At 27.7% G+C, this 19,242-nt stretch overlaps 1 protein-coding gene across 2 annotated transcripts in view; it reads left to right on the top strand.

Moving 5' to 3' along the window:
- Positions 1-2,335: 2,335 nt before the first annotated feature.
- Positions 2,336-19,242, top strand: part of LOC113376434 (neural/ectodermal development factor IMP-L2) — a 64,852-nt gene continuing 47,945 nt past the window's right edge. Inside the window, exon 1 of one of the 2 annotated variants that reach the window (XM_026616339.1) lies at positions 2,336-2,432. Coding sequence is in view for 1 of the 2 variants with exons in the window: in XM_026616338.1 (XP_026472123.1) it covers positions 6,464-6,502 (39 nt within the window). In the remaining variant the exon portion in view is untranslated. Of the gene's footprint in view, positions 2,433-6,272; positions 6,503-19,242 lie in introns of those variants that run through there. The other variant, XM_026616338.1, reaches the window with a different exon arrangement.

Here is a 19,242-nt window from a genome sequence, read left to right as displayed (position 1 = left end):
CAAATATACATTATTAAATTTACATAGTGGCGGGAATAGCTCACTCAGTAGAGTTCTCGACACACGCTGGAGGAATTCGGTTCGAATCTCCAGCAATACCAGAATCAAAAATATAAAATATTAAAGTAGATTAAAAATTGTTAATTTGTAGAATACAAGATTAGAAGAAAGAAGGAATAAAAAGAAGTTTAGTTTAGAAAATGAGAAAAACATATTTAGAAACAAGAAGAAGAATGAAAATTGAATGGAATTGAAGAAAGAAAATTGAATGGAAGATTAGGATATAAAAAGAGATAGTATATATATGATGAATGTATAAGAAATATATATGTAAGAATGCTGTAAAGCGGAGGCCAATAAAATTTAAAAAGAAAAAAAAAACATAGACATAATTTAGGATTTTCCTATAATCCGTATAGGAATCCTATATTTATTTGTAAGGGTAAAATAGATTTGTAATAAAGAGAAATATATTTCAATATTTAGTTTCCTTTCGGATTGCAAAAAAATTAAAATAAGAAAATAATTGAAAGATACGAATTTATTTAGTCTATTGTTGAATTTGTAATCACTACGTGCGTCATAAAATTAAATAAAATAATGATTCATAAAATATTCCTAAGAATTGTATGAAACAAAAGTAATAATAAAAAATTCTAAAAGACACTATATATATATATATATATATATATATATAACTTGATGTATAGATATTTATATAAATAAAAAGATGGATGCAAGTACCTTTATCTTATCCTGCCCTACAGTTTCAACAAGTTATTAATAGTATTATTATAACATTCATTCAAATATTATATCATTTTAATATAAAATGACATCTATTATTAATTCTATAAATAAATGTAAAAATATGTTAACGTTAATATTTTCATTAGATATTAATAATATCTCATTAGATATTAATAATTCATAAAAAATGTATGCACATGCATGGATATTGTATAATTAAATATATTATATAAAACGCTTATTTTAATTTGATTAACTGTTAATTAATATTAGACAGTAATTAATAAAAATTAGAATAAATAAAAACATGTGTGAAGCAACAATAATTTTGGCTTAAATTAAAGTACTTAGTCGAAATCTATCGAATCTATGATAGAAATTCTGAATGAGAATAAATCTCAAAAAAAAAATTATACACCATTATTAAAAAGTGAAAATGTAATTTATTTACTGCCAGTCCATCAATAATATGTTCTACGTTGGAAAATTCAGAAACTTGGTATTTAGCCATTTATTGTAAATATTTGATTTTAAATTCAAAAACCTAGGAATTATTTTAATAAAATTTTATAACAAAAGATAACAAAATTTGGAAAATATTTACTATATATATATATATAATTTAGAATTTTAATAATATTTTATGTAAGATAGCATAACAAATATTGAAATATAAAAATTTTTAATAGATTTTTTTATGAAAAATAATTACTCTAATATCTGGAGATTTATAAGTATTCAACTATATAATATTAATGTTACCAATTTATTTATAAAACTATGCTTATTGGAGTTTATAGGACCTTGTTTTTGATTGGATATTAGCAAAAAATTTATGTTTGATATTTCAGTAAAGTTGAAAAATTTCAAGTATCATGAGCATCGTTATAATCGTTATTTATCATCATATGTTCAAAATTACAAAATTTACAAAAAAACTTACTAATACTATAATATAAAATATTTTGTAGAACTTTGAAACATGGACTACATATACTAGAAAATGCTAGTCATGAAGTAAAAAACAATAAATATTATTTATTAAATAATGAGATATTATATCTACTTTACTGGCCGCTGACGTAGTATTGTGTCATTTTTTCATTTCATTTAATTTTAAAATGAATATATGATTTGAAAATGCATTAAAAATACTCCACTTCTTTCCTTATTATTTTTTTTATAAAATCATATTTTTGTTAATAATTTTTTATGTCGGTGGTCAGTTAAAATCCACGCGAATTATTTCACCTGTTTTTCTGCCTCGTTTGATTACCTTTGCCGAATTTACACCACGTGAAAATGATAGCATAGTGATAGTCTTAAAATACCAGAGTTATGAATGAATCCTGAGCCAATCAGGAATCCGATTCAAACGTAAGCAACCCCCTACTCAAGGGATGGTTTGAAACAGAATATATAAAGGCGGAAAATGACACTTTTATCAATAGACAGTCCGTTGTTGTGGGAGTGCACTACTCTCCTAATTATCATCTTTTTTATCATAATAATTATTATTAAAAATTAAAAATATAAGTTACGAATTTAATTTTTTTATATTTGATTTGATTTGTACAATATTTTCTTAAAGTGAGACTGTCAACGTGCTAGTAACATAATTTAACAAGTATTGAAATTTTTAAGAAGTGGATTAAATCTACAGACATATTCTACATAATTATGTAAGTATTTTTTAAATATTATTTAGTACTTTAGTATTTGTTAAGCTGCTATAATAAAAATGAAAATGAATCAAGTTAAAAAAAATTAATCTTCTATGTATAGAAACTGTTTTAACGATATAAATTCTGGTTTGAGTGGACTAATTAATACAATCCAAAAAACTTTATATTTTTTTCAATTTTATGTAACTAGAATTTACGTATCTTTTTCTAATTTATTGAATTGACGTTGTATCAATTTGCCAGTAATAAGAAATATAAAATTGAATCTATCTAATTAATAATATAAATTTGACCTTAAAATAATCATATGTGCTTCAAAACTATATTCAAAGCTTGCAAAGCTTTGAAATTGAAGCTTTGAAGCTAGAGTGAACAAATTTTGTACATATTACAATATGTGAGACACTTAGCTGATTTGAAAAAATATATTTTTCTATTAATTATTGCATATGTAAAATATATTACCAATCCAATTTTTTACTAACATTTTAAAATTTGTTGAAAACAAAGTACATATACAATTTCTTCTAATAATTTATGTTGTATGCTTGAAAAATTTAATGGATATCATATTAGGATATCTATTATTAGTCATTAGTAATTGATTATTACAATATAAGTATTTTTATGTAACACATACTTTTGTGAGAGTACTTGTAAAGTTTTTTTATGTACTAATGCACATATAATTATAACAATCTCGTGTTCTGAAAGAAATCTTAAAACTTGGTGCTAGAAAAATTACAGCAATTTATAAACTAATAAAATGATCTAATAAATTGCTTCAATTGAGTTTTGGCATTTTGAATTTTGACATCAATTTTAAAATATAATAAAATTTTTCTCAATTGATCAATAAGAGATAAATTATAGAAAACTTAAGAAATAAAAATACTTGTTCAAATTACAAAAAAAAATGCGTTCCAAAAATTACTAAAATACACAATAAACGACATTTTAGTGCTTATTGTTAGTCGAAAAGTGGAGTTAGTGGAATTCAAATGTATTCAAAACTAGTGGTGCATGGCATCGTGCCTTGAGCCAAATAGGAATCGAATGTTTTTTGTATCATTCAAATTGGCTGATCCGTATTTTCGAACACATACATCAACTTTTTCTATGATATGCCAAAATGTTCAGAAACCTTCCAAACGTAAATATATATAAAAAATTTCATTTTCGATTTTTTTGCAATTAATATAACTTACCCTAAGGAAAGTTAATGATTAGATTTTTTTGCAATTAATATAACTTACCCTACGGAAAGTTAATGATTAGATTTTGAAATAAAAATTAAATTGATGAATTTATATTTGTTCAAAACAAAAGTCATCTATCTACAACGCTTAACCATCACTTCAATTTTAGAAATGTTGTTTATTACAGAATTTTTATTTTATATACATCAATACAGCACCATTTAAACAAAAAGCATTAAATATGTAACAATTTGTATATTTTTGTAAGTTTGGTAATAGCATTGTGCAACGTTCTAATCGCATATTAACAGATGTGACAAGTAATCGGTTTTGATACATACTGAATTTAAAATAATTTTACATTAATTAAGTATGTTTTCATTAAAAAATAATAGGATATAAAATTAATAATGTAAATGGAAAAATAGTATAATATTTAAAATTCAATCAAAGTTTTGTATGGAAATAGCATGGAAAAATTTTAAAAATTTTTAAAAATGTTTTTTAGATGTAATTTAGTGAACAAATGAATAAATAAAACTCATTCATTTGTCGCTAACTTATACCTAAAACATTTTTTTTTAATTTTCAAAATTTTTCCATGCTCTTTCCATACAAACTTTGATTGAATTGCGCTCTATCTAAACGTTAATATTAAGAGCTAAAACTTTCAGAGAATTGTTTTTTATCTATTTGGAACCATTTAAGCCCCTGGGAGCAAGGAAATTCGAAAATGACCATTTTAAGGACCACCCTAATATATATATATATATATATATATATATATATATATATTCATTTACATATATAAACACATGCAAATGGAGTTTTTTGAACAATCGATTTACAATTCATTGATGTTTAGTTAAGAATGAGGCAATAGTAAATGCGTATTGCGCATTTACTACGGCACGCATACTGGTTCAGCCGCTTTTCTACTATTTGACCTAGAACTTGTATATTTTAAATAATTCCGCATCTAGAATGATATATATATATATATATATATATATATATATATATAAACAGTGATGTATTTGTGATTAAATGATTCAAACCTTTTCCGTTCACCACTTAATCAAATAGTGTAGTCTAAATACCAATGACTGTCAACCTTCGTTACTTTTAAGAGCTCGTATAAAAAAACTAAATGAAACTTTTTCACGTTTTCACTTTATTGTCCGTCTGTCCGTCTGTCCGTCTGTCCGTCTGTCTAGTCATTATTTCATTGATGATTGTATGAGAATCCTTCAATTTTATCTTCATTATTAGCGCTCTAAAACTATGACAAGTTTAATAATAATTATAAATGATGATTATTATTAAAAATAAATGAAATATATCAAAAAAATAGCAATTAAATTTAGATTATGTAAGTAGCTTTTCCGTGGCCTAGTGGCTAGAGCTATAAACTTTCAATCAAAAGTTTCAGGTTCGACACCCGATATACTTAGAAATATACTCATATATAGCAATATTTTCCAATAGATTTCGAATTTTCTCAAATAAAAATTCCTTCCCAACGTATTTCTCTATTAATAAACAATTCATCAGTATGTCCTAAATTGTAGTAACAAATATTCATCAAATAGAAATAGGATAACCGTATGAGTAGTTGTCATCTAAAAAATGCAAAGACATTAAAAAATAAAGTAGACTAACTCAAAGAACTCGATAAGTTCCGATTGGTGTTAAATATAAATACAAAAAAGGCGCCTTGATATTTTTATCAAAAAAATTTCCTAAAAAGTGAAAACAGAACTGCATTTTGTAGTATTTTTGTATTTAATTTGATAAATCGTGCTTCGAGTTGCTTTTTTTGGATTTCAAATTTACCATTTTCTTATGTTATATCTCAGAATATATACATATTAAAATGAATAAATTTGCCATCTGAATAAATGAATGTAAGGATTATATGGAATTTGATGAATGATGCACCAAGTTGTTTTCTTTGGACTTTAACTTTGCCATCTTTATAAGTTAAATTGCTGAATAAAAATTAAGATTTATAAATTTGTCATCTAGAAAAATGAATGTGGAGATCACATAGAAAAAATAATTCAAGGCCAGCATTACTTCGCAGCAATTAATATTTTTTTGATAATGTTTAAATTTAATTTGCTGAATGGTACCAAAGTTGCTTTCTTTGGATTTCTAATTTGGATTTCAAATGGTGCCTCAATTCGATTTTTTTGGACTTCAACTTTTTATATGATATAGGTATGTATAGAATACGGTTGATATTAAGTTGGATAATTTTGACATCTAAAAAATGAATGTGGCGATGACCAGATACAATCATTTGCATTACTACATTGCAATTCATATTTATCCTTTATGAAACCTTCAGCAAACTAATTCGTCTAGCATTATTTTTTCTCTATGACCGCTTACGATTAGAATTCCGATTAGGAATTTGTAATGAGGTCACATAACTACCGGAAGTTCATTTTATTACCCAAAAAAAACATACTTCGATCAAATTTCGAACTCATAGGTCCCTAAGTCCACGATTATATCGGATTGTGACCTCATGACCCGTCGGTGATAAATTATTCCCGATTATTATGTCCGATAAGCGTTTTTCTCGTCGGCTTATATCAGACGCACTTAGAGTCGTTTAGTATATCATTGGCATAGTCTGAATAAAGTCGAATTTGTAACTTGCTAATAGCAATTCGTAAACATGAATTTTTTTCGTATATCGCACACGTAAAGGCATCGGCCGAAATGTACGGGGTATCGGAATAATAAACTAAGACGACTATGCTACGAAAATGAGGATTTGAAAGATACACGAACAGGAAGAACAGTGATTTTGCCAAAATGACATTTTTTAAGGAAATACAATACAAAACAATGCTGGTAAGATAACCATATTTATACAGATTATTAAAGATAAATAATGAAAAAGTGGGCAAATTATTATAGTAATTCAATACTGAACCTACCGACAATTCTTATACAAATTCTTACCTCACGTGTTCAAATTGAGCGGGTAGTTTGGCCACAGAACAATATTTTGTTTTTGAAATATCGAACTATATCTGAAAGTGAAAAGTGAAGAAAATATTATGACAATAGTTTGAAAACAGTATTGTAAATTGTAATACTTAAAATATGTTGTTTTTCAAAAAGTTTGCAAACGGTCAATTTGACCGGTACTTGGTAGGTTTAGTATTAATATTACACTAAAAATAATATAATATTTTTTATTGTAATTGGATACATTTTTTCCATCAAAATTAAAAGATTTGAGCATTATTCTTCTAATTATCTTGCATATTTCTTATGCCAGTGTGAACCAAACACCTAGACTGATTTTGATGATTTTTTTTGAGTGTTTTTGAATTTTTCCCAGATTGGTTCAAACCTGTGCTATTATTATCGCAATATATTATATATATATATATTATTATATAACGAGAGAATACCAGTACTTGCAATAAAATAATATTTTTATGTTAAAAATAGTTATATTTTGTTTTTTCCCCCTAAGTTCAATGATTTTAGTTTTATTGTTTTAAATTAATCACAAATACCATTTTTTTAAATATATATTTCTTATGCTAGTGTGACCCATTTCTTATGCTAGTGTGATTTAATAATTTTTTTGAGTCTTTGAATTCATTTCAGTCGATGTAAGTTACACCAAATATTAAAATTAAATTACCACAAACGCCCACACTTAGTTACATATGATTTTGTATTAAAACCAAAATTATTTAACAAATAATTCAAAATAAGTTTTTTTTTGTAATAGATTTATTTAACAATCAGAAAATTACAATTTTTCTATAAGCTAAACTGCGAACTATGTGGGTGTTAAAATAAGATAGGATCCACTGATCTATCTTACATTATGTTACTTAATATATTTATATATATAACTAATGATTGTACTTAAATACTATGTAGAGATCACTTTCTCTTCAATCTTGAGTTTTGTTGAGGGCGCAGTAAATCCTTTATCGATTCATTTGGGTGCATCTCCAATCTGTTACGGTATTTAGATGATAGTTCTTTACATGTTTCGTGCACAGTAAGCATTTTTAGGTCGCCATAGACAGTTTTGTTAGTGACATACCAGGGTGAAAGTCAACATTATGGAACCAATTTTCTGATAAAGTAGAAATGTTAAAGCAACGTTATGTTACGGTCCTATCTTCATATAAAATAGTACTAAAAACTGTCAAAAAGCTATGTATTCGCTGTGCAGAAAGCTATGTATTTGTTGTTCAGGCGTTTTACACAAAAAACCTAACTTCACGTATGTGTTATCAATCATCAAAAATATGCACTTATGACAGTATTGTGATGCTTGTGCGTTTCTTACGTTAGGTTTTATATGCAAAATGTCTGAACAGAAAAAAATAGCTTCCTGAATGAAATTCACTTTATATATTCTGAAGTCAAAACTCACGATTATTTTTTTCTTTTCCCAAAAACAATAGTTTTGTCAACACACAAGCAAAAAGAACCATTAAAATCGGATGGTTATTTCTTTCAAAAAAAAAAAACTGCCATGTTTTGCACATTTTGCTCTGTACCTCCCAAACGGCTGGACCTGCCTTTGCCAAAAACTAATCACCACTTCGCCCTATCATTACGAATTGCACGTTTTTAGATCATTCGAATCGGATGCTCCGTTCTCTTAAAAACCATATTTCTATTTTCTGCACTCTTTGCTCCGTAACTCAAAAACGGCTGAACCGACTTTTGCCTATCAATAGGAATCGTATGTTTATTGAACCATTCTAATCGGTTGAACAGTGCTTTCGAAAACGTAGACAAAAAAATGTATCCATACATACATACACACATACACACACACATCAATTTTTTGTAAGGTATGCCAAAATGTATGGAAACCTTCAAAACGTGAAGATATGTACAAATTTTCGATTTAGATTTTTGAACGATTACAATAACTTTCCCTACAGGAAGTTAATAATAATTATAACAATAAAAATCATCCTCAAGTTGTAAAAAATACATGGACCAAAGCTCTCAAACCTTTTCATATACATACATATATATATATATATATATATATATATATATATAATCATAATCAAAAAAATAATCGGTTGATACAAATAAATGAACAGAAAAATTACTTATAACGTCTTAACGGAATAGTATCATTAGTTTTTGATCATAAAAAACTAAGTAAACTATTTGGGTACTTATGAATAGAGTATGTATTTATGTGTAGCGAATATTAATAAAATAAATAAAGAATACAAAAACTTCATTTATCAAATCATGAAAATTGTACCAACTATGACTTGTCTAAACTTGGTTTGCAAGGTTTTTGACTTCTTTTGACTCATGGCGAGATATGATTCATATGATGCAATTTATAAAATGTTATCGTAATATCATTACTCTAAAAAATAGTAACAGCTGAAATATTACGCGTATCATATTTTTTGAATACGACACCGAATTCTTCAGTTTTTTCGCCATTCATAGGAAATGTGACCATTAGATGACACAAATATAAAATAAATTGCACCGCTTGCGATTGTGATAAGAAATTAAATTAATAATCAATAATTAATAATTAAAAAGTAGACACATATAAATAAATTGCACTGTTTGCAATTGTGATATGAAATTAAATTAATAATGAATAAATAATATTAAATTTGACACAAATATAAAACAAAGTGCACGGCTTGCGTCTGTGATAAGAAATTAAATTAATAATCAATAATTAAAATTAAATATTTACATCATTTCTAAATTTATAAGATTTGAACATCTCAGCTAACACAAATATAAAATAAATAGCACCGAGTGTGTTTGTGATAAGAAATTAAATTAATATTCATTATTTAATATTAAATATTCAAATCATTTCTAAATTTATAAGATATGAACATCTCAGATCGATTTTAATGTATTTTGCCTGTATTTAAATTTCCGTAAATTCGAATATAAGTTAGTAAGTTTCTCTTTTATATTATATGGAGGAAATTATAATTGGTAAGTAATTTGGCGTTATTTACACAATATTTTTTATAAATCAATAAATTATAGTAAAATTATTTCTTAATTGTTTCTAAAACGTTCCAACATATTTGAAAATATAGAGTCACTGTGTTCGATTATAAAAAAAAAAATAATGTTGGCAATTATTTATTTATGTCACCATGTCATATGATTTTTTAACTTCCCATAAGATAAGCTATAGAAATCGCAAAAAATCAAAAATTAATTTTTATATTTATCTATACGTTTCAGAGATTTTTAAATATTTTCGCATCGCTTAGAAAAATAGATAAATAGAAATAGAAATGTCGACGATTTCGGGAACAGTTTAACAGATTTGAATGATTCTATAAACATTCGATTCCTATTGATAAGGAGACGTGGTGATTAGTTTTTAAACAAGGCAGAACCAGCCGTTTCTGAGATACAGGGCAAAAAGTGCTAAAAATCTTAATTTGGTTTTTAAGAGAACGGAGCGTTCGATTTCAATAATTCAAAAAGCAATTTACTTGTATTGACAAAATGAAGAACTGATTAAAGTTTTGAGAAAGCAGGTTTAGCGGTTTCAGAGATCCAATATACAAAAAGTGAAAAAAAAACACTTGGCCGGCAAAAATGATCATTAGACATATGCACATCTAATTATCACATACTTTATAAATATTTTAATAATAAGAACAAATTTTGTTAACATTTCTATGGGTTCCGTACCAATGTTTATCCGTTACACTACGACGCAGCGCCCACGCGCTTTGATATTTCGTTTATCACGCAGTTAACGTATCGCGATTGCTTTGAAAAAAAGTTCAAAATATACAAAATAGTTCAAAGTATAAAAAAAAACAATTTTTTCAAAAAAGTAAACTTTTTCAAAAAATTTAAAAATCTCAGGGTTCTAAAAAAAATAGAATCTTTTTTTTTTGAATCTTTTTTTAAAAATTTCAATTTTTGGTACGGTAAGTTCCAGCAATTTGCCTTAAGGCACGATGCCATGCACCACTAGTCTATCTTTTGTACTTATTAGCCTCCATATAACGTGGTACAAATGTGACTTGTACTAATTCTGAGTTTTTTACATCGCGTTTCCTATACAACGTATAATTTATCAAATGATTTTAATATTGTAAATAAAAAAATGACTCACAAACGTTCGTTTATTATACATATTACACTTGCAAACATACATCAATATGTTTCGCTCATAATATTGCGCAATAATTCTCAGTTTTAGTTATATATTATTCATTATTACATTTATATTTGCTCTAAATTGCACTGCATTTCGTCTCTTTTGGGTATACTTTTGTACATATTCATGAAACTCGATTTATAAATTCTCGGAATTCAAAACAAAGGCATTCGATTTATTAATAGTGACGGACAAAAAACAGTCCACTGATCAGTATGCCATCGACTCCCACAGGGAGACAAATTCATTTTGAATATGGAAATTGCTATTCAAAATTATAGATGTGAATATGTAAATGTACAATTAAAGTTTGAGGTGATGGATAATATTGCACTGATGATAAATAAAACTCATAAAAACATAAAAATATTAGAAAACCAGTGGTGTATGGCATCGTGCTTTTAGGCAAATTGCTGGTACTTACCGTACCGTAACACAATGTTCGAGGAGTATTAAATGTTTTCAAATAGATTATTACAAATACTGTAACATTGTCTAATATTTATTTATAAGAATTATATAAATTGAATTACAAAGTTAAAATTATTCACATAAAGTATATAAGTGAGCTTTAGAACTTTAACCAGAGTTAAAATTGAAATCTCAATTATTTTAGATATTCAAAAAAAAAAAAAAAAAATAAAAAAATAATTGAAATGAAAAGTTTTTTTTATAAAAGCTTCTAAACTTATTTTATCAACACAAACAGAAAGTTTTTTGAATCAATCAAATCGGATGCTTATTTCTCTCAAAAACTGCCATTTTTTGTACATTTACCTCTTTATCTTTTAAATGGCTGGTTCCGCCTTTGCCAAAAACTAATCACCACTTCTCCCAATCATCACAAATTGAATGTTTTTTAGATGATTCAAATCGAAAATTCTCTCAAAAACTCGATTTCTATTTTCTACACTCTTTGCTCTTTATCTCCGTAACGGCTGGACTTGCCTTTACCAAAAACTAATCAGCAAATCTCTCTATCAATAGAAATCGAATGTTTTTTGAACCACTTAAATCGGTTGATCCGTGCGCCCGAAAACGTGAACGAAAAAATGCGGACTTACCTTGAAAACTGGAGTGGAGAAATGCAAAAATTTTCATTTTCGATTTTCGGCCCATTACTATACCTACCCTACGGGAAGTTAAAGTGATAACTACAATTGAATTATTTGCGAAAAGTTTAGTCGCTCTATTTTTCCATGAACGACGTAGTGTAGGAGGCACTCTTTTTGCGGAATGGGTCCGATCCAGTTACATTAATAATTTCGACGAAAAATAACAAAAAAAATATGAAAATTTTTTGTCTGTTATCTGGCATTGGTACGATTTTTTTTAAGATAATTATAAAAAAATTGAACAAAGCTTTATAAAAAGTTTAAAAGCGAATAATATAAGATATAATCGATTATAAAGTTATTACTAAAAGTCAATATTTTAGATAAAAAAAATAATTCATTTAAAACAAATTGATTTTTATTGCATTCTTAAATAGTGTTTGTTATTTGGAAAAATTGGTTGCATACACATCCCCCCCGTACTGTCTTGGATTACCATAACTAAAAATTACCATTTCGGTTTTGACTTTAAAATAATAACCTTTAATAAGTCACCTTAATTTTACACATACTCGGGCGGGTTAAATTGTATCTCTCAAAAAACTTTGCCGAAGAAACTATAAATCCGTAGTGAATTTCGAGCCAGGGAAAAACTGAATAACGCTATTTCTTTATACATTTAGATAACAAACAATCATTTTATAAAAGAAATCCACCAATGAATGGTTTTATTATTTTTTTATTTATTTTTTATTTCATAAATTTTGTACGTCCTTATTGAAATCGTTAAAATGTTTTAGTCACAGCCATTAATATCGCCATTGATTTGAATATACGTAGTACGACATTAATTTTATCTTATACCATTGACAAACCATTATGCACACATTCAAATTGACTACTTTAATTGATCTAAATAAATCTCTAACACGATAATTCACTTACCACATAGTGACGCATAAAAAGGGCTAATTATATTCTGTTCTGCACGATAATCAAATCATTTAATGGATGCGCAAAAAAGATATTTCACATTTGTTGATAAGATAAGAATTTATTCGTAAGCTGTATAAAAATTGCGTTAAGTTCAAAGTTTGATCATTTTAGTGCGTTTGAATCTAGTGCCAGTTTGAATTAGTGATTTACAAGTAAAGTATAATTAACCATTTTTATACTAGTACATGTTGAAAAAAATTTGAATGAGGTACTAAATTTTATTGTTTGGGATACAATTAAGGGTTTGGAGTTATTACGACGCACGAGTCCTTATTTTTTGCTATATATTTATTCACTTGTTATTGATTTCTTTGATTATTTTATTTATTTATTTGAACAGCGATCAGAACTTTGTATATTTTTGAAAATTTTGAAAAAAAAATTTTTCTGAAAATTTCGAAATTTGTTTTAACTTTATAAGTAAACTTTAAAAATTAACAATCTTGGTACGGAACCTAACAAAATAAAAATAAAGATAGTACTCATTTTTAAAAACTCTATCAAATATCTGATAATTTGGTGTGCATATGTCTAATGATCATTTTAGATGGCCAAATATCAATTTTTTTTACTTTTTCCTCTGTATCTCCGAAACCGTTAGACCTGCCTCTCCAAAAGTTTAATTAATTTTTTATTTTGTCAATATAAGCAAAATAACGGAAGGTTAAAACTGCCATTTTTGCACATTTAGCTCGGTCTCTTCAAAACAGCTAGACCTGCCTTTGCCAAAAACTAATCAGCACATTTCCCTATCAATAGAAATCGAATAGAAACTACAAGAACTGAAAAATGATCATAATTTTACCAAAGCTCTAGGTTGCACTTAAAAGCTCACGTACTACTATCACCCCATTTGACGTCGAAAGCTGGGACACCCTATATATATATAGAGGATTAAATAAATTAAAAAAACAAAACATATTAAATGAAATGACGAAAGGGCAAAATCAGTAGAAAACTAATATAACGAGAAAAACTTATAAATTTATAAAATGTGGGTAGTTATGAGTTTTATCATTTACTTCAAACAATAATAATTAATCCATGATTGTTTTGAAATTGACCTTTTGAAGATCGATTTTATTGATATTAATAACTAGCAATACTTGTTTAACTTTTTAATGCCAATAAGAGGAGAATCTCAAGATCAAGATTATTGAACAGTATATTATGTTATAAAACGATGCATGTTAGCAATAAAATATTGTGTTAAAAGCCATATCGTAAAAAAATTCGATCAGTCGATTCTAGTCGTTTTCCTACAAACATTTCAATATCTTCTAAATCAATGTGTTTGTCATTCCTATAAATACCTGATGTGCTATAACAGACTTGTATAAATATAGACAAGCAATTTCGATTGTATCATATGCATAATGAATATATACCTATATAGGTAAATATAGTGAAATCGAAATCTAAAGTAAGACATTAATTTAAAATGCTAGTTATGATGTCTACATATGCTAACAATTATGTTTCAGTATTTTGGATACTGTGGTAATCAGAACATGTATCTCATATAATTTTGCTTGCTTTTCAAGAAATGTCTTTTGGAGCTGGTAACTTACAGTATATTATCATCAGGGTTTCTGCGATTCTGACGTATACATAAAAAGTCAATTATTTAAAAGTTATGTGAAGTTACAAGTGTTGACAAAAATATTAAATAAATTTATGGATAAAAATAAAAAAAAGTCTGATGATGGAACGTAATTAGATCCAAAACGTCGTAAATTAACAACTTCATAAAACTTAGTTTTTCAATTTTCGGACTAAATATTTGAATGACAAATTTGTAAAGAAATCCTGGATTAATAATTCAACTAAATATACAAATTTTGATACATTTCAAAATATTTAAGAGAAATGTGGTCTCATAACGAGTAATTCGCATAAGGAGCACAAAATTGTATAAAGTTGTAGTGATATCATACTTAACGACAGATGTTTGGAATAACAAATGAAGTAAATTATCGACAGCTCTTATAGTTAACTGTTGACCCAATTTTTTCATATATTATCACAATGTGTTTCACTCTGTAAACATTTTAGGACAACTCTTGTCAGATGTTAGGCGTCATTGTCACAGTATTGTTGCAGTAATCAGTTCAAACGTGTATCGCACATTCAAAAGTTTATTTTGAGTGTGTTTCTGTGGTATTTTTTGAAGATTAAATTATTGATAATGCTTATGCCAGTACTAGTGATTTCGATCAATTGTTACAATAATCAGGTGTTTGGTGGAATTTTGAGTAATTATTCATTTTTGTTTAATTTCGAACAAAAGGACATACTTGTACAATAGACAAAATGATATGGTACTATTTCGCAAGCATTATAGGGCGAAGAAAAATTAAAACCTATCAAAGGTAATTGACATTTAACTTTTACTACATATATATAAGTAAGTAATTAATAATTGTTGAAAACATACTAAAAGATCTACCGGTAAATAGAAAAGACTTGCATTTGTGGCAAAAATGTATGACCTTAACCCTTTGGGTTCATGCTTCATGTGCTAATGTTCCAAAAAAAAGACGAAACAATTGATTTATGAACTGCTTCCTTAAAAATCAGCATCTTAGAATGTCTTAAGGATATGTCATTTTGTCCGTACTATATGGACAGAATGTTTTTTTAATAGGTTGCATATTTTTGTTATAATAAATAACATTAAATAACCAAACACCATGCCATTTTGTTCGTACTTCCCCTATAGGTATCAAAAACCGTTATTTGTACGCCTATTTTTTGTTGTGGATCATTATAAGTGAATCGTAATTAACTCATCGACCGTTTGATGTCAAAGCATGTGTGATATTTACCTATTCTAAAACTGCATGTCAGGTAAATAAGACCTTGAAATTTTAATTAAATACTACATTGGATGGAGAGAAAATGAACAAATATAATTCCGTGATTGACTAAAAATAGCCACGACCACACACGTCTCTTATTATTTTCGGAGTTACTTTATTTCGAAATGCGTGTATATAATTGATGAAGAGACGTGCTGATTAGTTTTTGGCAAAGACAGGTCCGGCCGTTTCGGACGAAAAGTGCAAAAAGTGGCAAGACCGTCCGATTTCAATAATTTAAAAAATTTCTACTTATATTGACGGAGTGAAAATTGAGTTAAACTTTTTGAACGGCAGGTCCAGCGTTTTCAAGATCCAATAAAAATCATAAAAAATCCATTTTGCGGTCAAAAATCATCACTAGGCATATGCACATCAAATTATTAGATATTTTATAGAGATTTGATTAATAGATTTGAATTTTGTTTACATGGGCTTCGTACTAAAATTTGTAATGTTTAACCGTCGGACTACGACGCGGCGCTTACGCGCTTCGATTCTAACACAGCTACTCAGGGCGATCACTTTAATAAAAATTTAATATTTTTAAATAAATCAAAATGATCAAGAAAGTCGATTTACTTGAAATGTAAGAATATTTATTAACAATTTACTTGTATTGACAAAATAAACAACTGATTAAATGTTTGAGTAGGCAGGTTTAGTGATTTTCGCGATTTGATGAATAAAACTGAAACTAGTTGCGCTTGGCATCGTGCCTTAAGGCAAATTGCTGGAACTTCCCGTACCAAAAATGTTTTTTTTTTTAAATATTAACATTTTTGAAAAAAAATTACTCTGAAAAAATTGATTTTTGAGAAACTATAAATTTTTGATAATTTACTTTTTTTGAAAAAAAAAAATTTGACAAAATTTTTTTTTTTTTTTGAAAAAAAAAAGATTTTTTGAAGAACAATTTATTTTGAAATATTTTGGAAATTCTGAACCTTTTTTCAAAGCAATCGTACTGCTTTAACTGCATAGAGACGAACTATCAAAGCGCGTAAGCTCCGCGCCGCCGTCTAACGGATAAACATTGGTACGGAACCCATAGAAATGTAAAGAAAATTTATACTTATTGTTAAAATCTCTATAAAATATCTGATAATTTGATGTGCATATGTCTAATAATCATTTTTGATCGCCAGTTGGCATTTTTTTTTACTTTTTTTACTAGATCTCCGAAACCGCTAGACCTGCCTTAATGAATATTTGATCAGTACTTCATCTCGTTAACACAAGTAAAATGTTTTTTGAATTATTCAAATCGGACGCTCTTAAAAACTGAGTTACCATTTTTGGCATTTTTTGCCCCATATTTTCGGAACGGCTAGACCTGCCTTTGCTAAAAACTAAACAGCACGTCTCCTTATCAATACGAATCGAATGTTTTTTTTTAATTATTCAATTCGGTTGATCGGTGCTCCCGAAATCGTCGGCAAAAATTTGTATCCGCACACATCCGCACACACACACACACATACACACACAGCATGTCCAGTCTGGGATGCATAAAGGCATTTCCTTCGCTATACAAAAAAAAAAACATACATACACACATACACATACATCCATTTTTTCTAAGGTATGCCAAAATATTCAGAAACCTTTGAAACGTAAAGATATATAAAAATTTTCATTTTCGATTTTTTTGCGTTTACTATAATTTACCCTACGAGAAGTTAAAAAAATGTATTTATCTCATCATTTCGTAATAAAGGCGTTAACAATCACCGAATATCCTACAACGAGAATACAATGTCTTAATCGCAATAAATTCATATTATTTATTCTGAAACGCTCCTTTTGCATTACGGCCGATACTGACCGCTCGAAGCGGCGGGCATGAGACAGTACACCCTACACGCAGCCTGCAATTATTTCATATATGATGAATATATGCTCAAGGTATAAGGGGCATATTAAAAAACACGTAGACGTATAACACAACGCGGTGACCACCTGTATTGCACAAAAGGCTTTATCGACAACATCTCATTTTCGGCCGAAGACATTGTTGCAAGAAAATACACGCTACCAGGGGCAGACAACGTAAGAAATAACATTATTACAATAAAGAAGTGCCAAAAATTGAAAAAATGCTTCAATTCGATCATGAACCTTCAAACTCAATTGAAACCTTAAAAAGTCGAAGCTTTTACTTGATGAAGCAACTGAAAATTTGGGCAATTCAAAGATCACAACTAAAACTTTAAACAAATTCTTGTGCTGCCAGGTATAACCAAGTGTAATCTACTATGCAAGATCACAACATTTGCCATAAACAGTTTTAGTGAGGATATTAGATATTCATCAGATATTATTTATCAGATATAGCAAGAATTATTAGTCGTATCAAAACATGCAGCAGTGTCATCGGTTTTCACTTGAAATTTGGCATTTCCAGAATCACGACTATATTTTTCGTTGATTTTTTCTATTCAATCCACTTGAATTTCAAACTAAGTCAAGTCATAACATTTACAAAATTTAGTGCAGTTGTATTAGTCCAGTCATTATAGTAAGTTCACCTCAGAATTTGAGATACCCAGCTGTAAGTCTGTACATACTTTATATTGACACCCTAAAGGTTGTCTCAAAACCTACATGTACGTACCATATGTAGTAGGTTTTGAGAGAACTTTTAGGGTGTCAATATACAGTATTTACAGACTTAGAGCTGGGTATTTCAAATTCCCAGATTCTTACCTAATTTAAGCTTAAATGACTGGACTATATCAGATGTAGAAAGAAACAATAGTCAAATCACAACAAGCAGCATTGACATTGATTTTAACTTGAAGATTTAGATGGTAATACGTTTCCAAGTGAAAATAGCCCTTACCCAGCATTACTGCACGAATAAAAATTTTATGTGTATTAGGAAAATTGTTATAATAAATTTATCACATAGAGATAAGACAACAATTTGGGTTGCCATCAACAAAAAAAGATACGTGATTTAATAAGCCAACAACTCGTTAAGTTCTGATTTCTGTTAAAAATCATTTATATAAAAAAATCCTAACATTAGTCTTCAAGCAGGTATATAGATATTGAAGTCGATACTCATTTTCTCTAATTGAGTCAATTTGGTGCATCTCCAAATATTCTGAAAATGTGAAAGAGCAATTGCATATGAAAGTCTGCAGTTCACAATTAACAGTGTTATGATTAACATAACAAATTGATAGGAAACACCATAGGCGTAAGTAATGCACGCGGTCTATTTTTCCTAATTTTAATTTTTATAATAAAACCCCTCCTCATAGGCCTTTTATCAAAATCCCAGAAAAGTAAACCTGAAGTTCTCCTTGTTAGTTTACAAGGAGATAAAATTTATGAAATTAAGGAAAAAAATTAATAATTAAATCAAAAATTTATTATTTATACGCAAATAAACTGCTTAAATATTCTTAAACACACCATTATTTTCTTTGTTTCGTTCCACAATTAAATTGATTACAATTTTTTCGATGATTTTTATTTTTCAATTTCTATGAA

Source organism: Ctenocephalides felis, unplaced genomic scaffold (genome assembly GCF_003426905.1).
Source record: "Ctenocephalides felis isolate EL2017-DRISC unplaced genomic scaffold, ASM342690v1 CF-g0.4_SCAFFOLD_01886, whole genome shotgun sequence".
Classification (NCBI taxonomy): Eukaryota; Metazoa; Arthropoda; class Insecta; order Siphonaptera; family Pulicidae; genus Ctenocephalides; species Ctenocephalides felis.
Note: the sequence above shows the minus strand (reverse complement) of the source record. Positions and strands in the feature narration are given on the sequence as shown.